Source organism: Lutra lutra, chromosome 7 (assembly GCF_902655055.1).
Source record: "Lutra lutra chromosome 7, mLutLut1.2, whole genome shotgun sequence".
Lineage (NCBI taxonomy): Eukaryota > Metazoa > Chordata > Mammalia > Carnivora > Mustelidae > Lutra > Lutra lutra.
Window position 1 is genome coordinate 39,941,103 of NC_062284.1, and position 26,496 is coordinate 39,967,598.

General features: G+C 38.5%; 1 protein-coding gene across 4 annotated transcripts in view; it reads left to right on the forward strand.

Moving 5' to 3' along the window:
- The window catches only part of MINDY2 (MINDY lysine 48 deubiquitinase 2), a 76,099-nt gene that overhangs the window by 13,544 nt on the left and 36,059 nt on the right, over positions 1-26,496 (forward strand). For all 4 annotated transcript variants that reach the window (XM_047736105.1, XM_047736108.1, XM_047736106.1 and 1 more), the window contains exons 2-4: positions 2,803-2,860; positions 17,484-17,548; positions 23,308-23,466. In XM_047736105.1, coding sequence (XP_047592061.1) covers positions 2,803-2,860; positions 17,484-17,548; positions 23,308-23,466 — 282 coding nt within the window. The remainder of the gene's footprint in view (positions 1-2,802; positions 2,861-17,483; positions 17,549-23,307; positions 23,467-26,496) is intronic.

A 26,496-nucleotide genomic window follows, 5' to 3' on the forward strand; every position in this document is an offset into this window, starting at 1 on the left:
TTTAGAAAAACAGGCAGGAGACCATAATATGCCAATGAATTTCAATTTAAAAATATACCCTATATTGGGGTGCCTGGGTGGCTCTGTGGGTTAAGCCTCTGCCTTTGGCTCAGGTCATGATCTCAGGGTCCTGGGATCAAGGCTGGCATTGGGAACTCTGCTCAGCAGGGAACCTGTTGCCCCTTTCTCTCTCTCTGCCTGCATCTCTGCCTACTTGTGATCTCTATGAAATAAATTTTAAAATCTTTATACATATATATATATATATATATATATATATATATATATATCTTATATGGGAACTCTCTACTTTCTGCTGTAAACCTAAAGCTTCTTTAAAAAAAATTCTGTTAAAATTTTTTGAAAAACATGATACAGGAAAAAAAATGACTTAGAATCAAATAATGTTCAAAACCTCCATGGCATCTCTTTGTTTTCACTGAGTGATAAATCTCCTGGATGACAAAATCATAAGCATTAATTGTCAGGTATGCTCTCAAAGGGTATCAGAATGTTCTGTTTTACAGAGATCTGTTTTAGAACTTATTTTATTCATTGATTAAAACAAAATATTGTGACATGCTATTACCACATTTGCTAACATAAACACCCAGAGCACCTTTTTCAACCCTTGGAGGAATTGTTGGAAAAATTGATGATTTAAATTATTTCCTTGGTTGAATAGAAGATAATTCCGAAAAATAACCCCCGGAGAATTTTAATTTTCTTTTTTAGGATTTTATTATTTTATTTTTTTTTTAAAGATTTTATTTATTTATTTGACAGAGATCACAAGCAGGCAGAGAGGGAATCGGGGGCAGGGGAAGCAGGCTCCCCGCTGAGCAGAGAGCCCGATGTGGGGATCATGACCTGAGCTGAAGGCAAAGGCTTTAACCCACTGAGCCACCCAGGTGCCCCTAAGATTTCATTTATTTATTGACAGAGAGAGAGAGATAGAGAGTGAGAGAGGGAATACAAGCAAAAGGCGTGGGAGAGGGAGAAGTAGACCTCCTGCTCTAGCAGGGAGCCTGATGGGAGACTCAATCCCAGGAACCTGGGATCGTGACCTGAGCAGAAGGCAGACACCCAATGACTGAGCCAACAGTGTACCCCCTGGAGAATTTTAAATTCTGTTATTGTCCTCCTGTCATTGATATTTAATTACTTTGTTTGAGTTTCCATCCTATAGCATTTTTCTTCTATCCTATGAATATACCACAGAGTATGCTTTTGAATAAGTAAGTTAAAATATTTATAACCATTGGCTGTAATATTTGTGTAACTCATCTGGCAATTCAATTGAAATGTTAATGTAAACTAATGTATTACAGCTCAATTAACTTTAGAAACTTAAATATGATTGCAATTATGTATCTAGTTTTAACCTTTTTATTGTGAACTATAACACACAGATTACATAAAACAAAGATGTATAGTTTGACAAGTTATTATAAAGTGTCAGTGAAACTACCATGCAAGTCAAGAAATAGAGCATTGCTAGCATCCATTTTTTTTTTTTAAGATTTATTTATTTGAGAGAGAAAGAGAGGCAGAGTGAGCAAGTGAGCACAGTGGGGCAGTAGAGGGGAAGAGAGAATCTCAGGCTGAGCACAGAGCCTGACGCGGGGTCCGATCCCACAACCCTGAAATGACGACCTTAGCTGAAACTAAGAGTCAGACACTCCAACCAACTGCGCCCCTTGGTGCCCCACAGAAGGCTCTTATATGTCTCTTTCCAACTATAACTCCTTCCCTTACCCCCTAGGGCTAACCATATTCTGATTTTTATAGTATCCATTTCCTTACTTTTTTTTCTTTTTAAAGATTTTATTTATTTGTCAGAGAGAGAGAGGGAGAGAGAGCGAGCACAGGCAGACAGAGTGGCAGGCAGAGGGAGAGGGAGAAGCAGGCTCCCTGCCGAGCAAGGAGCCCGATGTGGGACTCGATCCCAGGACGCTGGGATCATGACCTGAGCCGAAGGCAGCTGCTTAACCAACTGAGCCACCCAGGCGTCCCATTTCCTTACTTTTCTTTATAATTTTATCACCATGTGTGCAGCTGTAAACAATATAGTTCAATTTTTCCTGCTTTTAAACTTTGCAAGTGGAATCATACACTGTGAATTCTTCAGTATATGACTAATACTTTATTATTTTTTTTTAAGATTTTATTTATTTGAGAGAGAGCATGAACAGGGATGGGGGGCAGAGGGGGAGGGAGAAGCAGACTCCCCACTAAGAGGAAGCCCAAAGTGGGGCTCAATTCCAGGATTCTGGGATCATGACCCGAGCCAAGAGCAGATGCTTAACATCTGAGCCACACAGGTGCTCCTGACTAATACTTTAATACTGTATTCATTATAGTCATTCAATAAAAATGGCCAAGGTAAACTGAAGTAATGAGGTATTGAGCCATGTTCAAACCTGTCTTCGGTAAAACTACTCCATGGGTGACCTGTCACATGTTTGTTGACTCTTCCTGCCCTTCAACTGCTCTGTCATGTAGGACGTTGTTGGAGGTGCCTAGTGACAATTGTAGTGGGTGATGAAAGGGGTAGCACTTGGTTTTGAAAACAGATTTCTCATTGTCTCTGTGAGATCTTACATCATCCTGTAAATTTTATGGTGATAAGATTGACTTTGTCATATTTTATAAAGATTAGTTTTAAAGATTTAATAACAAATATTAATGTATATGCATAATAGATACATATGTACACATACATACTTATGTTTCTGACTGAAGAAACACTTTAATTACCTAAAACATTTGATTTTATAGAAAAAATACTTTGTTTTTCAGGTGAAACTTCCACCGATGATGGAAATCATAACTGCTGAACAGCTGATGGAATATTTAGGTTAGTGTTGCAAAGTGGATGATTTTCTCTCTCTTTGAAAATGAAGTCTCCAAAGCACTATATTACCAAATTGCATTTTTCTGAAGTGCTATTATATAATCTAGTTTAAAATTATAATTTTGAATCTCGTAATTAAAAATTTGTGTCAGCATGTTACTGTTCTTGGGTGTTAAACCTTTCTGAAGACTTTTTCTAACCAGTGTTAAAATTCTGTAATATAAATAAGGAGACTGGTAACTTCCAGAAAAGAACAAGATACATATTAATTCCTAATAAATTGCAGAATTGGAAGTGGTACAGAAATTCTGACATTGCATGTGGAGAGTGTTAAAAAAAATACTGAGTAGACTTGAATTAAAGACCTAGGAGGTGACTTAGAACATCACTATCCAAAGTATGATTCATGGACCCATACCAGTTGATGAAGTGTTAGTTACCAATCTGCAGTGATATAGCGGTTTGTGCCAAAATGTAAGACATTTACATAAGCACACTGGTTAGTTCATCTGAAGTTTTTCATAGCAAAGTTTTCTTTTTTTTTTTTTTAGCAAAGTTTTCTTGATGAAGGAGGCAGTGTCTTAAGTTGCAGTTTGTTTGCAGACCAACTGCTTTCAGTAGAACTTGTTTATAGAACAGGTAGCTGTATATCACACTGAAGTCTCTAATAGTTTAGCAAAGAGGAATTTACATATTTATACTGTTACCAAATAGGAAATATTTTTTTTTTTAAGATTTTTATTATTTATTTATTTGACAGACAGAGATCACAAGTAGGCAGAGAAGCAGGCAGAGAGAGAGAGAGAGAGAGAGAGGGAAGCAGGCTCCCTGCGGAACAGAGAGCCCGATGCGGGACTCGATCCCAGGACCCTGAGATCATGACCTGAGCCGAAGGCTTAACCCACTGAGCCACCCAGTGCCCCCCAAATAGGAAATCTTAATCCACATTCTTAGTTTTTTAGTAATTAAATGTTTATTTTAAGAAAAATTTAAAAAAAATTTTTTGGTTGGCTGATTAGTTTGTCTATGCCACTCCAGACTATAAGCTAGCTGATTTTTAATGAAATATAGTCTTAGTGAAGTAATGGAGATTGTAGCTTTTGGAAGACCCTTTTCTTTATGTAATTACTATCATTTAATCCTATTCACTGGTTAGGGAAATCTCATAGTGAAGGGTAGATTACTTTGAATACCCATATATCTGGAAATACAATTTCTGTTTATACCTGTTTTAGTCTAGCTTAGTGATTCTTAAACTTTGTGAGTTCTAAATTATGTTTCATAATTGGGAATTATGTTTCATGGGGAAAGCTAAAATATGCTTGGTGCTTTTGATGAATAGCCAGTATGACTTCCAAGAAGTGTGCAAAGGAGATCACATTTGAGAGGTAATGGGGTCAAGTCATATATGGCCCTGTAGGCTATTTTTTTTTTTAAAGATTTTTATTTATTTATTTGACAGACAAAGATCACAAGTAGGCAGGGAGGCGGGCAGAGAGAAAGGGGGAAGCAGGCTCCCTGCTGAGCAGAGAGCCTGATGCAGGGCTTGATCCCAGGACCCTGGGATCATGACCTGAGCTGAAGGCAGAGGCTTTACCCTAATGAGCCACCCAGGTGCCCCGGCCCTGTAGGCTGTTATAGCAACTTGTCACGTTTGCTGTGAGTGAGCTTGGAAGCCATTAGAGGATTTTGAATAGAAGACTGATGTGATCTGATTTTGAGTGTAACAAGGATTCTCTGGCTGAAACTAGAATTTAGGTAGGAAAGGACAAGCAGGGATATCAGGAAGCTATTACAACAAAAGATGCTATTATAACCGGCAAAAGAGGGTGGTGGCTCCAAACGAAGTAGTAGAAGTGGAGATTGTAAAATGTGGTCAGATTCTGGATATAGAGCTGACAGAATTTGCTGATCAGTTGAATGTAGAGTGAGAGTGGTTCACTCCATGGTTTTTGGCTTGCACAACTGGAAGGACAGTGTTAACATCAGCTGAAACAGGAAAAAAAATTGGAAGGAACATGTTTAGGGAGAAATAACAGGATTTTGGTTTGGGGATGTTTATTGACATCCAAGTGGAAATTTTTTTTTTTTAATATTTATTTATTTGACAGAGAGAGAGAGAGATCACAAGTAGGCAGAGAGGCAGGCAGAGAGAGAGAGGGGGAAGCAAGCTCCCTGCTGAGCAGAGAGCCCCATGTGGGGCTTGATCCCAGGACCCTGAGATCATGACCTGAGCCAAAGGCAGAGGCTTTAACCCACTGAGCCACCCAGGCGCCCCACTAAATTTAGTTTTAATTAATTAAAATTATGTAGCCATATGTTGCTATTGGATAATGTATTGTGCAGTGCAGATCTAACCTACAAATATACATTTGGGAGCAGACAACATATATAAATGGTAGACTGAGTGAAATCACAATGAGAATGAATGTAGACAGAGAATGTAAGAGATCAGTGGACTGAGTATGAGACATCCCAATGATTAGAAGTTGTGGAAGAAGGAAGAACAGGTGTGTTCAAGCCAGGTAGAAGAAAAAACAGGAAACTGATTTCCCAGAATCCAAATGAAGTTTCAATGAAAAGTAAAAGATTAACTGAATCAAATGCTGCAAATAGGTTGAACAGTGTGAAGACTAAAAATTGACTATTGATTGAACCATAAGGAGGTCACTGGTAACCACAAGTGCATGGGAGGAAACCAGCCAGGGTGGGTACAAGAGAAAATTGGAAACCTTTATACATTGCCAATAGCAATGTAACATAACACAGCCACTTTGGAAAACAGTTAGTTAGTTCCTTAAAAAGTTAAACTTAGAATTACTGAATGACCCATCATTTTATGGGTCATTTAAAACATACATCTATACAGAAACTTGTACAGGAGTGTTCATGACAGCATTATTCTTTTTTTTTTTTTTTTAAGATTTTATTTAGTTATTTGACAGAGAGAGAGAGATCACAAGTAGGCAGAGCAGCAGAGGGCGGGGGAGTAGGCTCCCTGCTGAGCAGAGAGCCCGATTCGGGGCTCGATCCCAGGACCCTGAGATCATGACCTGAGCCGAAGGCAGAGGCTTTAACCCACTGAGCCACCCAGGCACCCCTCCATGCGTGAGTTTTAAAACTGAGGAGTTTTAGGGAAGAGGGGGGAGATAATGACAATATGACAATAAGGACTTAGGACTATGACAATAAGGAGAGAATGACAATATGACAACAATGACTGCTCCACCTCCAGGTTTACTTGTAAAGAAGCATGAGAAAGAACTATCACTTGAGAAGGCTGCAGTATCAGTAAGGCAGAGCCAAATTTCATTCAGGCACAAATGTGAAGGAAACAGTAAGAGAAGAAAATACCTAGAAGATTTTGCTGAGGAGGGTCCGTGAGTTCCAGAGGACACAAAAATTCAAGAACAATTTAGGAGTCATCAGTATAAAAATGGCATTTAGGTCTGTGGAAATTGATGAGAGCATTAAGAGAGAAGGGAAGAGGGTCAGAATTGTCCCATTAAGTTTCCCAGCATGGAGAGATGGGGTAGAGCAGTGTTTCTCAATCTTCTTTTAATTATTGCCCCCTAAGGAGCCTTTGTAGACATTTTGTCCTAATCACCCACTCCAGGAAATTTTATCTTTTATCTTTTTTTTTTTAATTCAGTATTCTTTTTTTTTTTTTTTTAAGATTTTATTTATTTGACAGAGAGAGACACAGTGAGAGAGGGAACACAAGCACGGGGTGTGGGAGAGGGAGAAGCAGGCTTCCCACTGGCAGGGAGCCATATGGTGCTCGATCCCAGGACCCTGGGATCATAACCTGAGCTGAAGGCAGACAGTTAATGACTGAGCCACCCAGGTGCCACCCCCCTCCCCAGAAAAATTTAATACCACAGACATACTGTATGTTTTTTCATGTACTGTGCCCTTTGAAGGCCACAAACCATTATACTAGCTAAAATATTTTTGGCCTCTCCCCCAGGGAATCAGTTTTTGTCCTTCTGGGGGCAACGTGGCTTCTGCTGAAATGCATGGGGTAGATAGAGAAGAGAAGAAGTAGCCTGTAAGGTAGGAAAGAGCCAGGAGAGGGTAGTATAATGAAGCCAAGAGAAGGAGAGGGTATAGAATACTGGAGAGTCCTCTCCACGTAATTTAGCGACATGGAGGCTATTATGATCTTTACAGAAACAATGTCAGTACAGTGATGGGATGGAAATGGAGTGGTGAATTGAAGAGCATTTTTAAGGGGTGACTAAGTGGAGACCTCAGGGGCAGATAACTTTGAGAAATTTGGCAGCAATGGGTGTAAGAAGTAGGTGAGAACTAGGAAAAGGTTTAATAGAGAACACATGACTTGTACTGGGTTTTAAGTGTAGTTAAAATCTAACCCCTTGTAAAGAAGAAAAACAATGTTACAAGGTTAGGTGGAAACTATTTTAAGTTCAAGCTAGAGGTGAAAATATATAAAGCATATTTGGAGGAGTGGTGAATGAGTACAATTTGATCGTATCATTAGGATGGAGATTGGATTAGGTGGGGTTACAACTAAAACTGTGGAGTCTTGGGAGCCAGGTTGAGGAGTTTGAGTTTACTATCATAGGCCATTGAATCTATTTTAGTTTCTTAAGTGCAGTAAATAACATGTTAAGCATAGTTTTTAAGATGGTATCATGAGTTGTACTGTTGAAATTAGAATATTTTTAATATACTAGGCTAAATAAATTACTTAAATTAATTTCACCTATTTTTAGTTTTTTCAGTGTGGCTACTCAAAATTTAAAGTTACTTATGGGCTTCTATTTGTGGCTTGCATTGTATTTCTCTTGGACAGTGTTAACCTAAACTACACTGCTATTCCATAATTTCTAACTTCATTCTGGCTCTGCTCTCTGTACTGTCATAGGTTGATGCCATTTACCTAACCTCCTCCCTGAAAGACTCGTATACTCAACAGTATCCTCCTTCCCCTTTACCTCTGAAAAGTATTTTTTATATAATATTTGGAATTCCCACTACTTGTCTTTTTCTCTTTTATTTTTCTTATCCAGCAAATATTGACTGAGCACATACGGTGGGCAAGTTATTTGGAGGTATGAACAATGCAGTGAATGTGGCGGCATAAGTGTGTTCTACTATGAAAGTGGTTTTTTTGGGGGGGGGGGTTGTGGTTTTTTTTTTTTTTTTTTTTTAAGATTTTTTATTTATTTATTTGACAGAGAGAGATCACAAGTAGACGGAGAGGCAGGCAGAGAGAGAGAGAGAGGGAAGCAGGCTTCTCGCCGAGCAGAGAGCCCGATGCGGGCCTCGATCCCAGGACCCTGAGATCATGACCTGAGCCGAAGGCAGCGGCTTAACCCACTGAGCCACCCAGGCGCCCTGTGTTTTTTTTTTTTAAGGATTTTCTTTATTTGTCAGAGCGAGAGAGCACAAGCAGGCAGAGCAGCAGAGGGAGAGGGAGGAGCAGGCTCCCCACTGAGCAGGGAGCCTAATGCGGGGCTCGATCCCAGGACCCTGGGATCATGACCTGAGCCGAAGACAGTCGATTAACCCACTGAGCCACCCAGGTGCTCTTCTACTATGAAAGTTTTAACATGGTGGTTTCCTTGGGAGAAAATAATTAGCATGTCTTTGTATAATTTGTAGCTAGCAAAGCCACGAGGAAGCAGGACATTGATTAGAGAATTTTAATAGGGAAAAAGAAAAACTGAGGAAGAAATACCTAAATCTGGGGTACCTAAGAGGTTCGGCAGTCCTGGGTTAGGGGGATTCAACTACTAGGGGCAGCATGAAAGTAATTATGATCCTAATGGGAGGTGAGGCAGAAGTAGGCAAGAATGAGGTGAGAAAAGGGATTCTGAAGACCTGCCTTGCCAAGAGTGAACTTTATTCGAGACCAGCCCCGCCAGAACAAACTGTTTAATTTTCTAAGCTATTTGGATTTTCTCCTCTCGAGATTACTTCAGTTCTCTGGAGGAACCAGAGATGCTTTCGAATTAATAAGCAAATGCTAGTAGAAAGATTGTAAGACAAATCATTATTTGCTTTCCTAGCACCTAGCTTAGAGGCCACAGGGAATGGGAATCTTGATTGGCAAAGGTTATAGGAGGAGAAAATTTTAATTTGAAAATTTCTATTACTAGAGTATTAGAGCAGGGCCAAACATGGACATGGCCTGTTGGAGGGCTTTGGCATTGAGAAAGGAACTTTTGCAAGCTAGGATCCATGGGAAGTTTAATAAAATAAGGTGGGGAATAAGTATAGGTGGAAGGCAGAATGTGGGTGGGAAGATAATGTAAAGAAGCACAACACAAGCGGGAATTATACTATGACTTTAACTATCCAAAATAGTTTGTATGATGATGACTAAGGAAAATAGTTGTTCAGATGGTGGTGTTGTCTGACTTTTATTTATTTATTTATTTTTAAAGATTTTATTTATTTATTTGACAGACAGAGATCACAAGTAGGCAGAGAGGCAGGCGGAGAGAGGGGGATGGGAAGCAGGCTCCCCGCCAAGCAGAGAGCCCGATTCAGGACTCGATCCCAGGACCCTGGGATCATGACCTGAGCCGAAAGCAGAGGCTTTAACCCACTGGGCGACTCAGGCGCCTTGTTGTCTGAATTTTAAAAAGATAATTTATTTTATCTTTATATACAAATACTATATAGGGAGGTCACTGTTGAAGCATTTTAATTTTGCCCAGAGTTGACCTGTCTTCTCTTTTCCTAATGCTCACTTGGGATAAGCTAACGACTACCAACCCTCTCTTCGAGTTTTTGGCCTAGTGTAACTGTCAGATGTTTCTTGATATCTATTTTTCTGGAATGTCCCATTAGTAGCAAAGTCTTATGGGTTCTTTTTCTGAAATTCTTTCCTCTCTCTGTATACTTCAAAATGTGAATTTATTGCAAATTCTGTTGTTTCCTCTCCTCTTCAAATTGGCCTACATAACAGTGTTATTTTCCTAAAGCATCAATTTCACACTTCACTTATCTACTTATAAAGGTAAAGATCCCTTATGATCTTTGACAAGCACCTAGCCTTATCAACATACTATTTATGATTTTCTACTATCTGATCCAGTTTACTTGTCCAGTCATATTTCCCACCACTCTATGACATAAATCTTTCCTTTTTTAATAAATAGCATCATCTCTGCCTTTCCTTTCTCTTTTTTAAAATTTTAAAGGTTTTTTTTCTTTTCCTTTTTTTAAGATTTATTTATTTTAGAGAGAGAGTGTGTGTGCACATTGGTGGGAGGGGCAAAGGAAGAGAGGGGGAGAGAGAAAATCCTCAAGCAGATTCCCTGCTGAGTGTGGAGCTGAACAATGCTTGATCCCAGGACCATGGGATTTTGACCTAAGCCAAAGTCCAGAGTCAGTCGCTAAACCAACTGACCCACCCAGGTACCCCTACAATATAAATTTTATGTATAAACTTTCTTATGAGCTATCCATATGGCACGGCATTTCTTTCTTTCCCTTTCGTTCTTCCTTTTCTTTTTCTTCCTTCCTTCCTTTCTTTCTTTCTTTCAAGATTTTATTTATTTACTTGTCAGAGAGAGACAGAGTGCACAGGCAGGCAGAGGGAGAGGGAGAAGCAGGCTCCCTGCTGAGCAAGGAGCCCGATGTGAGACTCAGTCCCAGGACCCCAGGATCATGACTTGAGCTGAAGGCAGATGCTTAACTGACTGAGCCACCCAGGCGTTCCTCTTTTTTTCTTCCTTCCTTCCTTTCTATTTTTCATCTGTCTTTCTTTTAAGATTTTATTTTTTTAAGTAAATTAAATTTTTTTTTTAGATTTTGTTTTTAAGTAACCTTTATACCCAACGTGGGCCGGAACTCACAACCCCGAGATCAAGAGTTTGCATGCTCTACTGACTGAGCTAGCCAGGCACCCCATGGCATGTTTCTTTTGTGTTTTTCTGTCACTCTTTCTCCTTCAAAGAATGCTTTTTTGCCTCACTTCCTTTCCAAGTTCTGCCCCTTTTTTGTGAATCCAGTTTAGACATGACCCCCTCCAAAGGATATTTCTAGGTACTATAGGCTTTATCAATCTCTCTCTTTTTTTTTATTCATTTGACAGACAGAGATCACAAGTAGAGGCAGGCAGAGAGAGAGAGGAGGAAGCAGGCTCCCTGCCGAGCAGAAAGCCCGATGCGAGGCTCAATCCCAGGGCCCTGGGATCATGACCTGAGCCGAAGGCAGAGGCCCCAACCCATTGAGCCACCCAGGCACCCCATCAATATCTCTTTTCACAAAATCAATTGGTACTTCAGACATTTATCACATGTTTTACTTTATTATACTTTACATCATCTCATTCTGTTTCTTGTATGTTCTTTTCCCAACCAAATTATTAGTTTTTTAAGAGAAACATGTATTTCCTAATATTTGTTTTAGCCTATTATTAAATATTCATAATGGACTCTCTAGACTCTCAATAAATACTTTTTGATTGTAATAGTATTGTTTTCATTTGTTTTGTTTTTGTTTTGTTTTTTTTAGAGGGAGAGAGAGAATCTTAAGCAGGCTCCATGCCTAGTGCAGAGCACAACATGGGGGTATATCTCATAACCCTAAGATCATGACCTGAGCCAAAATCAAGAGTCAGATGCTTAACTAACTGAGCCCCTGAAATAGTATTGTTGACTAAATTCAGATATAAAAGTTAGATAAGCTAGATAAAACAACACTCTTAAGAGATGATTTATTTACTTTAAAAAAAGAGAGAGAGATTATTTAGATAAATCTCCTTTAGAAACTCAAACTTTAGGGATGCCTGGCTGGCTCAGTCAGTTGAGCATCTGCCTTCAGCTCAGGTCATGATCCCAGGGTCCTGGGATCAAGTCCTATATTGGCTCCTTGCTCAGTGGGGAGCCTGCTTCTCCATCTGCCTGCCACTCCCCCTGTTTATGCTCCCTCTCTGACAAATCTTCACAAAAAAGAAAATAGAGACTCAAACCTAGTCTTCTAAAAATACAGATATCTATTGCTGTATAACACATCACCCCAAAATTTACTGGTTTAATAATGAACATTTATTATCTAATGGTGTCTGTACATCAAGAATCTAGGCATGGCTAGACTAAGTGACTGGTTCAAGGTCTCTCATGAGGCTGCAGTCAGGGTGGCTGGGACTGCAGTCTCATGCCCAGGCCCATGAGGATCTCCTTTAAGGTTATTCAAATGGTTGTTGGCAGGATTGAGTTCCTCGTAAGTTGTTGGACTGAGTCCTCAGTTCCTCACTAACTGTAGCCAAAGTCCTTTAGTTCTGTGTGATGCAGGCCTCTCCATAAGGCAGTTTATAACATGGCACCTGGCCTTCCTCAGAGAAAGTACGTGGGAGAGCATCATTACAAAAGCCACAATATTCTGTATTCTAATTTCAGAAGTGATATTTCATTATTTATGCCTTTTTTTTTTTTTTTTTTGTATTCACCAGAAGTGAATTAATAAGTCCAATTCATACTCAAGGGAAGGGGATTATACAATGATGTGAATACCACAAGACAGGAATTCTTGAGGTCCATCTAAAAGTAAGCTCCACACCCAGTATGGAGCCCCATGTGGGGCTTGAACTCATGACGCTGAGATCAAGATCTGAGCTGAGATCAAGAGACGGACACCCAACCAACTGAGCCACCCAGGTGTCCCTCTTGAGGTCCATCTAAGAAGCTGCCTACCTTAGCCAGGCTATTCTCTTGTGCAGAAATCTTTTCTGGGCTCAGGAAAAGAGGAGTTGTGTGTTTGAGTCTTTCATAATAATTATTCTACTCTTAGCATTTAAGTTTTATCTATGGTAGCATATTCAGGGTCATTTAATATTGAATTCTAGAATGTTCTGCATCTTGACTTCACTAAGGTTTTAGTGAGGAGAGCAAATACAGTCTTTTATCATGGTAAATACAGAACCTAAATATAAGATACAAGTATAGTAATTATGTCCTCAGTTATTTGCATAAATGGTGTATAGAATTTACTTAAAGCATAGTTTTTAGTTAAATGCTATATGAAAGCCTCAACATACTAATATACAATGTGTTGTATATGGAGAGGACTCAAAAATGTTAAGTAGACTTGCTTATACATTTTTATGTATTAGTTAATTTAGTGCTTTGGGATATGGAATAAAATTATTACTGGTTAGATTTTGATATCTTAAAGTTCTAATTAAGAGCATACACAGGGGGCACCTGGGTGGCTCAGTCAGTTGGGTGTCTGCCTTTGGCTCAGGTCATGACCCCAGGGTCCTGGGATCAAGCCCCACCTCAGACTCCTGGCTCAGTGCGGGGTGTGCTGCTCCTTTTCCCTTTGTGCTGCCCCACTCATGCTCCTCTTAAATAAATAAATAAAATCTTAAAAAAAAAATGCACACACACAAAACACAAGTAGTAATATATTGATGTTCATAGGAAACTTTTGTTATTAGAGATTCTTGATGTTATGGGAAAGCTCTTGTTGAAAAGCTTAAGAGAATACTTGATGCAGTCTTTAGAGGTTTATTTTAAATTAGAAAAATAATACTTGTATTAAAAACAATTTTGGGTGCCTGGCTGATTCAGTCCACAGAGGATGCAACTCTTGATCTCTGGGTTGTGAGTTCATGCCCCACATTGAATGTAGAGATTATTTAAAAATAAAATCTTCAAAAAAAAAAAAACACATACAGTTTTATCAACTTAGTGATTTGGGAGGCTAGAAGTTGGTTCCATATACCACTATTTATATCAAAATAAGTTCCAGATAAATAAGATTTAAACATTAAAAAAGGTAAACATAAAATTCCATGAAGAAAGCACATGTGAATGTTTGTATATGCTTAAGAGGTAAAGCTCTTTTAAACATGACATCCTACCAGAAGTTATTAATAGAAGAATTTTACTTTATTAAAACTAAATATTTCTGGGGTGCCTGGGTGGCTCCGTGGGTTGAGCCGCTGCCTTCGGCTCAGATCATGATCTCAGGGTCCTGGGATCGAGCCCCGCATCGGGCTCTCTGCACAGCAGGGAGCCTGCTTCCCTTCCTCTCTCTCTGCCTGCCTCTCTGCCTACTTGTGAGCTCTCTGTCAAATAAATAAATAAAATCTTTAAAAAAAAAACAAACTAAATATTTCTGGGGCACCTGGGTGACTTAGTTGGTTAAGCGTCTGCCTTCAGCTCAGGACATGATCCCAGAGTCCTGGGATTGAGCCCCTCATAGGGCTGGCTCCCTGCTCAGTGGGGAGTCTGCTTCTCCTTCTGCCTCCACCCTCCCTTACTTGTGCTATGGCACACTGTCACTCGCTCACTCGTAAATAAATAAAATCTTTCAAAAATTAAATATTTCTCTGTGTTAAAAAAATAGACATAAAGCATCACCATAAAGTCAGAATACAAAATAGGGAAAAAAAATATTTACCACACAATATAACAGGAAGTGTTCTAATTCTTCTAACTGAAGAAGAGTTTTATAGAAATAGACCCATAAATATAGAGAAAAAACTGGTAGTTGCCAGAGGGGAAGTACATGAGGAGATGGGCAAAATGGGTGAAGGGGAGTAGGAAGGTATAGGCTTCCAGTTATGGAATAAATAAGTCATGGGGATGAAAGTTACAGCATAGGAAATATAGTCAATGATGTTTTAATAGTGCTGTATGATGACAGATGGTAGCTACACTTGTGAGCATAGCATAACATATAGGGTTGTTGAGTCACTATCTTATATACCTGAAACTAATATAACATTGTGTATCAACCATACTTCCATTAAGGAGTGCCTGGGTGGCTCAGTCGTTAAGCGTCTGCCTTCGGCTCAGGTCATTATCCCAGGATCCTGAGATCTAGCCCTGCATCAGTCTCCCTGCTCTGAAGGAGGCCTGCTTCTCCCTCTCCCTCTGTCTGCTTGTGTTCCCTTTCTCATTATCTCTCTGTCAAATAAATAAATTCTTTTTTTTTTTTTAAGATTTTATTTATTTATTTGACACAGAGAGAGGGATCACAAGTAGGCAGAGAGGCAGGCAGAGACAGAGGGGGAAGCAGAACAGAGAGGCTGATGCGGGGCTCAACTCCAGAACCCTGAGATCATGACCTGAGCTGAAGGCAGAGGCTTAACCCACTGAGCCACCCAGGTGCCCCAAATAAATAAATTCTTTAAAGAAAAAAAAAATTTTTTTTTTAAGATTTTATTTATTTATTTGACAGAGAGAGATCACAAGCAGGCAGAGAGGCAGTCAGAGAGAGAGGAGGAAGCAGGCTCCCTGCTGAGCAGGAGCCCGATGCGGGGCTCGATCCCAGGACCCTGAGATCATGACCCGAGCCGAAGGCAGCGGCTTAACCCACTGAGCCACCCAGGCGCCCTGAAAAAAATTTTTTTTAAAAAGGAATTTTAGGGTGCCTGGGTGGCTCAGTGGGTTAAGCCGCTGCCTTCGGCTCAGGTCATGATCTCAGGGTCCTGGGATCGAGTCCCGCATCGGGCTCTCTGCTCAGCAGGGAGCCTGCTTCCTCCTCTCTCTCTCTGCCTGCCTCTCTGTCTACTTGTGATCTCTCTCTGTCAAATAAATAAATAAAATATTTAAAAAAAAAATAAATTAAAAAAAAAAAAAAAGGAATTTTAAAAATCTTTTTTTTTTTTTTAAGATTTTTATTTATTTATTTGAGAGAGAGAGAGAGCATGAGAAGGGAGAAGGTCAGAGGGAGAAGCAGACTCCCCGATGCAGGGACAGCCCGATGCAGGACTCCGGGATCATGACCTGAGCCGAAGGCAGTCGCCCAACCAACTGAGCCACCCAGGCACCCAGGAATTTTAAAAATCTTTTTTTTTTTTTTTAAAGATTTTCTTTATTTATTTGACAGAGAGAGATCACAAGTAGGCAGAGAGGCAGGCAGAGAGAGAGAAGGGGGGAAGCAGGCTCCCTGCTGAGCAGAGAGCCCGATATGGGACTCGATCCCAGGACCCTGAGATCATGACCTGAGCCGAAGGCAGAGGCTTAATGCACTGAGCCACCCAGGCGCCCGAATTTTAAAAATCTTAAAGGCACCTAGGTAGCTCAGTCATAAACTGTCTGCCTTCAGCTCAGGTCATGATCCCAGGGTCCTGGGATTGAGTCCCACATAGGGCTCCCTGCTCAGCCCTGCTTCTCCCACTCTCTCTGCCCCTCCTCCTACCTGTGCTCGCTCTCTCTGTTTCTCTCTCCCTCTCAAATAAATGAGTAAAAATCTTTAATAAAAAAAGACCTTTTTAAAAAAAGTGGTGTGGGGTGCCTGGCTGGCTCAGTGAGTGGAGTGTGCAACTCTTGGTCTCTGGGTTCTGAGTTTGAGCCCCACGTTGGGTGTAGAGCTTACTTAAAAATAAAATCTTTTAGAAAGTCATTTTACTAAAAAAACTTATATAGTTAAATAAGAAAAAATGATACTTGTATAGGCAGGCAATTAAAAGAAAAGTGTAGACTCTGTTGGTTAAGTGTCAGACTCTTGGTTTATGCTCAGATACTGATCTCACGGGTTGTGAAATCGAGCCCACCCACCTCGGGCTTCCTGCTCAGGTTTCCTTGAAGATTCTCTCCCTCTGCCCCTCCTCCTACTTGCTGGCTCTCTCTTTCAAATAAATAAATAAATAAATCTAAAAAAAAAAAAGGAAAGTATAGTTAATATATAATTAAAAAGGCAAAACATAGGGGCACCCAGGTGGCTCACTCAGTTTAGCATCTGACTCTTGGTTTTGGCTCAGGTCATGATCTCATGGGTGTGAGATCAAGTCCCATGTTGGGCTTCATGCTTAGTGCAGAGTCTGCTTGAGATTCTTTCCTCCACTCTCCCTCTCTGTTCCTTTCCCTGCTTTCATGAGCTCTTTCTCTCTCTAAAATAATCAATAAGATCTTTTAAAATATAAAAAAGTAAAAAGCCAAAACATAGATTAAAAAGTTACAGCATATATTAAAATGGTATTACATAGATGTAAAAGGTACCACATATACTGAAAGTCATACATATATTAAAAAGATGATGAGAGGAAGTGTGATAACAAAAATACATATATTAAATACATATAAATACATATATACCAATTTTTCAAGTACAAAAAATATTTGTGTACAAAAAAATAGAATGGCAAGCATTTAAAACGCTGATAACACCCATTCTATTTTTTTTTTTTTTTTTTTTTTTTTGACAGAGCACAAGTGGGGAAGCAGCAGGCAGAGGGAGAGGGAGAAGCAGGCTTCCCTGTGGTGGAGGGAGCCTGATGCGGGGCTCAATCCCAGGACCCTGGGATCATGACTTGAGCCAAAGGCAGTTGTGTAACCAACTGAGCCACCCAGGTTACTCGATAACACACATGTTCTTGAAAAAGTAATGAGGTAGCAGTTTATATTGTTGATAGCAATGAGACTTGGTACAGTCTTTCAGAGCTTTATTGTAGTGACATGGAAAATGCTCAAATATATTGTAAAGCGGAAGAAATAAGTTCAAAAGCATTTTAGTATGTACATTGAAAAAAAAATACTTGAGACTATAGCAAGTAGTTAACACCAAGTTTTCTCTGAGTAGAACTGGGGGTCAGTTTTGTGTCACTTATTTCTACAGTTTGTAATTAAAATCATTACCGTTGTAATGAAAAAGTAATATTTTAAAAAGGCAACTTTACACTTTCTTTTTACAGGAGATTACATGCTTGATGCAAAGCCAAAAGAAATTTCAGAAATTCAACGTTTAAACTACGAGCAGGTAATAGACACAATTTTTGTTATATTAAAATGTGTAATTTTTAACTTATGGATGTATTTATTGGTCTCTGTCAGTGGCTTTGTAGGCATATTCATTTTCTTATTTTACAACCCGTTAAAAATATAAAAACCATTCTTAGCTTCAGCCAGTTTTGGCCCACAGGCCATACTTTTCTGATCTTTGTTTTTTGTTTTTTTTTTTTTTTAAGATTTTATTTATTTATTTGACAGAGAGAGATCACAAGCAGGCAGAGAGGCAGGCAGAGAGACAGGAGGAAGCAGGCTCCCTGCTGAGCAGAGAGCCCGATGCGGGACTCGATCCCAGGACTCTGAGATCATGACCTGAGCCGAAGGCAGCGGCTTAACCCACTGAGCCACCCAGGCGCCCCTCTGATCTCTGTTTTATATGAGCATATATACTATATGGAATGAAACATAGGTATCATTCTACAGATCTATGAAGAATGATAACCTAGTATTTTTCTTGAAAAATTGACTTTCAGGTGAATTTGTCATTGATTCATCTTTCCTTGTTTCCTTTATATTTTATAATTAAGTTATATTTGAGAGGAAGTTGAGTAAATGATGTCTGTTGTGTGTCATTAGGACAAAATCTGTTCTTTTGTAGTTTCAATGTGTCCACATTTCTTGCATGTTTTTTTAGAGATTCTGTTTTGTAAAATAGGAGAAGCTCAAAACTATTAGACCTGGAAGAAAACAAGGGGAACTTCATTTTCTTCAGTATTCTTCTGTTTAACAGTAAAAGGCAGGAAGGAATCAGGTTCTTATAGTAGAAGGAAGTATCAGGGAAGAAATAGACATCTTTGGAACCTTTATATTTACTTTTAAAGCAACCTTTTTTACATGCTTTTACCAGTATCAAATTGGCAAAAAGGAAGCAAAACTCATTTCAGTCTTACAAAGTTTCTTGAATTTGAATGATGAGATAATCTAGTCCTAATACAATTGAAAAGCCAAATGTAATGCATTGCTTCACTCTGTAAGGTAGGAAATCTTTAGCTAAAGCCAAATTGGTATGCTAAGTCATTTAAATTCTATTAGAGTTTGTAGCTTAAAGCAGTAATTCCAAATATTTTTCCCATTAGAAAATCTTTTCAATTGAAATCTCATGCTAAGCTCTAATATAGAGAAGCAGTAAATGATATTTTATAAGTATAAAGTGTAAGATTCAATTGACATTATTTATTTATGAAATTTATATCCTCTCTTATTGAAATTAGTGAGGCTGGGACACCTGGGTGGCTCGGTGGGTTAAGCATCTGCCTTCAGCTCAGTTCGTGATCCCAGGGACCTGGGATTGAGCCCCGCATCGAGCTCCCTTCTCCACCGGGAAGCCTGCTTCTCCCTCTCCCACTCCCCCTGCTTGTGTTCCCTCTCTTGCTGTGTCTCTCTCTGTCAGATAAATAAAATCTTAAAAAAAAGAGAAAAGAAATTAGTGAGGCTGTTTTGCTTAATACAAAAACTTGAAATTAGGACTTATAAGTGATAGTTGCAGTTTCATATCACCCTCAACATTTATTTTTGTTGCACAGTCTTCAGAAAATCTTGATTGATGAGTGTTTGCCAATGATATCAGCATTCTGTATGTTTTTTCAAGTCCATCTTGCAGTCTCAGGAAATACTTCCATTAAGGTGACCTAGACTCTTAGAAAATGATTGGAAATAAAGTTTTGTTTCAAGTTGAAACAATATCTAACAACCACTTACATTTCTTAAGAGAAATACATATCAGATGAAAAATATCCTGAATTTAAAATACATTCTTAAACTGTTTGTAAGCTATTATGATTACATTACCATTAGTTGTAAGAATAGGATGTACCAAGCTGATAAAGCTGAGTTTAAGCTGGTGTTTAATGTTCTACAGGTGTGATTAATAATGTTCTTTTTTGTATAATTATATGTGAACAGAAATTTTTAAGCCTAAATTTGAGAAAGACCAATGTAGAGCTGACATCTTCCTACTTAAAACTTCTTTGCTAGTAGTAGTAATATAAACAAAAAGCATAATTTTTTCCCAGTTTTGTTTAATGATAGATACCCTGAAAACACCAGAAAGCACTGTGTGTGTGTGTGTGTGTGTGTGTGTGTGTGTGTGTGTAAGACAGGTTTTTAATTGACTGCAAATGTATTTTTAAAGTATATTATATATTTAAATTAAAAATACTTTACTATGTCAGAAGTACCTTTGTGAAAAATTCCAAAAAACAGTTTAACTACTGGCTTAAAGGAATCAATAGTAATCCTTTGTTGTGATGTAAGCAACCATTCCAACGATTTATATTTGATATTATTAACATCATAATTTGGGTTTAGGAACAAAATGGCAAAATACTTATCCTTTAGTTCTCTGTTTACAAGTGTTCATTTTTTATCAGTGTTATTAAAATTTATGGAGATTATCAAATGGTGTCAATGTAGATCTCTTAATACTACATAATTTTAAAGAAATATAGAAGATATATAAAAGTATAAGCATGAGCCCAGGAGCTGTTAGAAATTATACCTACCCTAAAGGAAATTGGGTGACTGGCAATGAAGAATTTAATAAATGTAGAAGAAAAATCAGTAGCAGAACTATAATCCTTCAATAGCCCACTGTTACTATTTTTTCAGATTCATCATTCCTATGGCTTAGGAAAAGTTTTACAACACTGAAGGGAAAAAAATGTAAGCTGATTATTTTCAAGGGTTCAACTTTTGGGAAAATTGAAAAAATATATTGTTTTGGGGAATATAGTTATTTGGAAGAGGTGAAACTGATGAAAGCCAGACTATATAACAATGTTATCCTATTATAAATTCTTCTTTGATAAATTTTAAAAATTTGAGTAATTTCTACTTTCAGTCTGTATAGTCTCTTTGGAGTTTTATATTATTTGGTAAAACAGAATTTTCTTATGACCTAAGTTTGTCTTCTTCAGATTTCAGAGTCCCTAGTTTTATTATAAAAGGATTTATTTCGGGGCGCCTGGGTGGCTCAGTGGTTAAGCCGCTGCCTTCGGCTCAGGTCATGATCTCGGGGTCCTGGGATCGAGCCCCGCATCAGGCTCTCTGCTCTGCGGGGAGCCTGCTTCCTCCCCTCTCTCTGCCTGCCTCTCTTCCTGCTTGTGATCGCTCTCTCTCTGTCAAATAAATAAATAAAATCTTTAAAAAAAAAAAAAAAGGATTTATTTCAGGTTCACCCTTTGTACACTAAGGCCCTCAGTAGGCTATAGTTCCCTCCTATTTTCTACCTTTAGTATGTAGCACAGTGTCTGATTAACAGTAGGGATTAAATAAAAATTATATTAAATTTTATATATTGGGGTCTTTTATTTAATCAAACATATCCTCTGTAAGTATGACCATATTTAATGTATTAAAAATGTTAAGAAAAACATGCTTTAAGATAGTATTCATTACAGATTTATGTTACCATGTTTACAGAGAAAACAGATGTGGTCAGAATGACTTCTTAATTTGGGCGACAAGTCTTTGTATCTGTCTTTTTCTGTCTTCCTCTGACTTCATCTCCTACCACTTTCTACTTAATTTTGTTCTAACCATTCAGGACTCCTTGCTGTTCCATGGACATAGTATGGAATCATTTCTGCCTCAGAGTTTTTGTGTGGAGTGCTTTTTGTCCCAGAACTTCACAAGACTCAGTATTTTGCTTTTGTTGATATTTAAGTGCCATTTTTAAAGAGCTCTCTCCGCCTATTTAAAGCAGTTTACAGGGGCGCCTGGGTGGCTCAGTGGGTTAAGCCGCTGCCTTCGGCTCAGGTCATGATCCCAGGGTCCTGGGATCGAGCCCCGCATCGGGCTCTCTGCTCCGCAGGGAGCCTGCTTCCTCCTTTCTCTCTGCCTGCCTCTCTGCCTGCTTGTGATCTCTCTCTGTCAAATAAATAAATAAAATCTTTAAAAAAAAAAATAAAGCAGTTTACAGCAGAACTGAGTGGAAAGAACAGAGTTGCCATATACCTCCTGTCCCTCCCCGTCTCCCCATCCCACACAAATGGATGTTCCCCTACTATCAATATTTATCTATCGATACATTTGTTATAATTGATGAATCTATACTGACTCATAATTATATCACCCAGAGTCCATAGTTCACATTAGGGTTTACTCTTGTTAAACATTCTGTGGGTTTTGAAAATGTATGATGACAAATGTCAACCACTGTAGTACCATACAGAATAGTTCCATTGCCTTAAAAAATCCTCTGTGTTCTGCCTATACATCTCTCCCTCCTCCTAATCCCTGGCAGCCCCTGATCTTTCTACTGCCTCCATTGTTTTGCCTTTCCCAGAATATCATTTGGATTCTTATAGTTTGTAGCCTTTTCAGGTTGGCTTCTTTCACTTAGCAATGTACATTTAAATTTCTTTTATGTCTTTTCAAGCTTCATAGCTCGTTTCTTTTTCTTTTTAAATTGTGATTTAAAAAAATATAAAATGTAGGGGCGCCTGGGTGGCTCAGTTGGTTAGGCATCTGCCTTTGGCTCAAGTCATGATCCCAGTGCCCTAGAATCGATTACCTGAGGTGGGCTCCCAGCTCAGTGGAGAGTCTGCTTCTTCCTCTCTCTCTGCCCTCCCCTGCTCATGCACTCTTCTCTCTCTAGTGCTCTCTCAAATAAATAAAATTTTTAAAAATATAGGGATGCCTGGGTGGCTCAGTTGGTTAAGCAACTGCCTTCAGCTCAGGTCATGATCCCGGCGCCCTGGGATCGAGTCCCCCATCGGGCTCCTTGCTCAGCGGGGAGCCTGCTTCTCCCTCAGCCTCTGCCTGCCATTCTGTCTGCCTGTGCTCATTCTCTCTCTCTCTGACAAATAAATAAAATCTTTAAAAAAAAAAATTTTTTTTAAATATATAAAATTTAATCCCTTAACATTTTTAAGTGTATAGTTCAATAGTGTTAACTATATTCACATTGATAACAGATCTCTAGAACATTTTCATCTTGTAAAACTGTGTAATTCTAAACCCATTGAACAGCTCCGCAGCTTTTCCTTTGTCCATCCCCTGACAACCACCATTTACTTTCTGTTTCCAGGATTTTGACTACTCTAGATATTTCATGTAAGTGGAATCACATAGTATTTGTCCTTTTGTGATAACTTATTTCACTCAGCATAATGTCCTCAAGTTTCATCCATATTGTAGCATGTAATAGAATTTCCTTTTCTTTTTTTAAGGCTGAATAATATTCCATTGTATGTATATACCACAGTGTCTCTATCCATTTATCTGTCAGTGGACATTTGGGCTGTTTCCACTTCTTGACTATTATGAATAATGCTACAATGAACATGGGTGTGCAAGTATCTCTTCAAGATGTTATTTTCATTTCTTTTGGATATATGCCCAAAAGTGGGAGAGGTAATAACTCTTTGATTAGAAACTTTGTCTTTCGTCTTTCCAGTCTAAAAGAGGTCCCTCATCCCTGTCAGTCTATGTCATTATCCTGTTCAATATTTCTTAAATACTTGACATTATATTGTATATATATATGTCTCTCAAAATAGAATATTAGTTACATGAGACCAGGAACTTTATTTTACTCACTGTTATCTCTTTAGAACTCAGATTAATGCCTAGTACATAGTAGACACTAATAAAAATTGGTTGAAGGGACAAATAAATTGGATAAAATGGAAAGTTAGAAGTAAATATGCCTGCATTCAAGTATCTTTGCTGTTGTTGTCATTGTCGTTTGATTTTTCTCATCTTTACCTTTCTCCTTTCTATTTTCAGAATATGAGTGATGCTATGGCAATCTTGCACAAACTACAGACAGGCTTGGATGTAAATGTAAAATTCACTGGTGTTCGAGTATTTGAATATACACCGGAATGCATTGTATTTGATCTTCTTGATATTCCTTTATACCATGGGTGGTTAGTGGATCCACAGGTAAGTAGAAAATTTAAAATTATATAAACGCAAATGTAGTAAAATTTTATTCATTTGGAAATTTAATCTAGATTTATATTTTCTGATTGTTATTTATTTATCATTTATTTCTTTATTTCTTTATGGGGAGAGACAATGTGTGAGCTGAAATCAAGAGCTGGACACTTAACCAACTGAACCACACAGGTGTCCCTGTGATTGTTATATTTTTGTGCTTTTACCTGAAAATAGCCAAATTGTGAGGTTCAGGGGACTGTCCTCCAGACTGCTCAATTTGTCCAAGACTTCTGACTATAACTTCAAGGAGTTAGGAGTCACCTACAAAGTTGAGTCCCGATTCTCACCAATACTTGTTATTAGATATTATTTGGAATATAGTCATACTAATAGGTATAAAATTGTATCTCATTGTGGATTTGTTTGTATTTCTTAGGAGAAATGTCTGCAGATTCTTTCCCCATTTTTAATTGGGCTATTTGTCTTTTTCTTACAGAGTTGCAAGAGTTCTTTATATATTCCAGGTGTAAGTCTCTTACTAGATATATGGTTTTTAAGTATTTTTCTACCATTCTGTGGATAGTCTTCACTTTCTTGATGGTGTTCTTGAAGCCCAAAAGTTTTTAATTTTGATGACGTCCAATTGATCTTTTTTTTTTCTTTTGTTGCTTTACTTTTGGTGTCCTAAAAAGGCTTTGCCTAACTCAAAGTCACAAAGATTTACTCCTGTATCTTCTAACAGTTTTATAAAGTTTTAGTGCTTATATTTAGGAGTGTGATCAATCATTTTTGAGTTAATCTTTGTATATAGTTTGATGAGGGATCCAATTTTATTCTTTTGTATGTGGATATCTAGTTGTCCTAGTAGTATTTGTTATAGTCTTTGTACAAGATTATTCTTTCCCCTCATTGAATTGTCTTGGCACTCAGACTGATCTTTATAAAATAACCCTCCCCTTGATTCCTTTGCCCCCCTTCTTCTCTTAAAAACCTCCACTATAACTCCAATATGATACAAAATCTTTGTTATGATACGCAGCATGACCTAGACTCTGCCTGTCTAACTTCACCTCTTATAATTATCCCTTTTTTTTTCTTTTCTTTTTTTTAACTACTCTCTAGTAAAGTTAACTGCTCGCCTGTTCTTCAGACATGTCAAATTCATTTCTTTTTTTTTTTTTTTTAAGATTTATTTATTTATTTGACAGAGATCACAAGTAGGCAGAGAGGCAGGCAGAGAGAGAGGAGGAAGCAGGCTCCCCGCTGTGCAGAGAGCCCGATGAGGGGCTCGATCCCAGGACCCTGAGACCATGACCTGAGCCAAAGGCAGAGGCTTTAACCCACTGAGCCACCCAGGCGCCCCTGAAATTCATTTCTATTTCAGATTTTTCTGCTGGCTGATTGCCTACTGTGGAACATTGTCTTACTACCCTAATACGTTGTTCTCCCAGATCTTCATGTTTCTGGTACCTCATTTTTCAGATCTCAGGTCAAATATCACCTTGTTAGACCCTTTCTGACAACTTGTTGAAGTTAGTCAGCCTCTTTTCCCCAGCCATTTCCTCCCCCATGACCGTATTTGATTTTCTTTACCACTTACCATTATTTGGAATGATTATTTACTTCTTTACTTGATTGACTCTCATCTCCCAGTAGAATTTTTTTTTTAAGATTTTATTTATTCATTTGACAGACAGAGATCACAAGTAGGCAGAGAGGCAGGTAGAGAGAGAGGGGGAAGCAGGCTCCCTGCCGAGCAGAGAGCCCGATGCGGGACTCGATCCTAGGACCCTGACATCATGATCTGAGCCGAAGGCAGCAGCTTAACCCACTGAGCCACCCAGGTGCCCCTCCCAGTAGAATGTTTTATGAAAGCTGGGCTCTGATATCTCATTGTTTAGAACAGTGGTTGGCACATAGTAGGTTCTTAGTAAATAATGATCAATGGCATGAATCATGTATACATGTCTCCATGTGTTAACTATAAGGACAGAGAGATCATAATAGCAATAGTTTCTTCATCCCTGTCTGTTGGTAAAAGCAACTGGTAGTCTGGGCAAGGAAAGCATGGCTTACTGTAAACAGGGCATCTGTATCTTTATTGGCATTCTGTCTCTGACAGTATCACTGAAAAGTGTAACCATGTCCAGCATTTTACAAATCCAGGGTGAGCCATATCAGATCCTGGCAGATGACAATGCCAGGTTGTCTAGGAGAATGAGCTGACAGCCTGAGGAACCTAAGCCTGAGTTCTTAAAAATTGTACTCAGATCATCTCTCTGATTGTCTGTGTAGAGCTATATATTGTCCAGTAAATAGTTGAATTCATATGCTTAAAGAAAAACATATTCAAATGTAGAACTGAAATTGTTTGTCAGACTTTTCTGGCATACACAGTGGGTTTTCACACTCTTGGAAGGGGTGAGGGCAGTGCTTTTTATCTATTTTACCTACTTATTTTGTGACAGAATGATTCTGCTGATGAGAAAGGAAAAAAAAAAACAAGGCAAAGTTTGAAATCTATAGGTGTAGATGAGCTACCTCTCAGAACTGGTTAGTATTCTGATGATGTATTCTGCAAATGATTATCTTGCAAATAAATTTCAGCTGTTCTTTTGATGGCAGGCACCAGAATTCAGCCACTGAGAGGATATTTCTCCATTATTAATTGATAATAACTCTTTAAAAGCAACATTGGAAGCCAGATAATGGTGGAAATGATATATTGAATGTACTGAAAGAAGACAAATGCTAACCTGTAATCCTGTTCCCAGAAAAATTATATTTCATGAATGGAACAAAATCATTTTTGTAGATTAATTAAATTAAGATTGCTTCCTTGGGGTGCCTGGCTGGCTCAGTCAGTAGAGCATATGACTTTTGATCTCAGGGTTGTAAGTTTGAGCCCCACACTGGGTGTAGAGATTACTTAAACATTTTTTTAACTCTAGAAAATTAAAAAAAAACAAAAAACTTCCTGGCAATAGACCAACATTAATGGAAATTCTAAACAAGATTTTAAAAGGAAGCAAA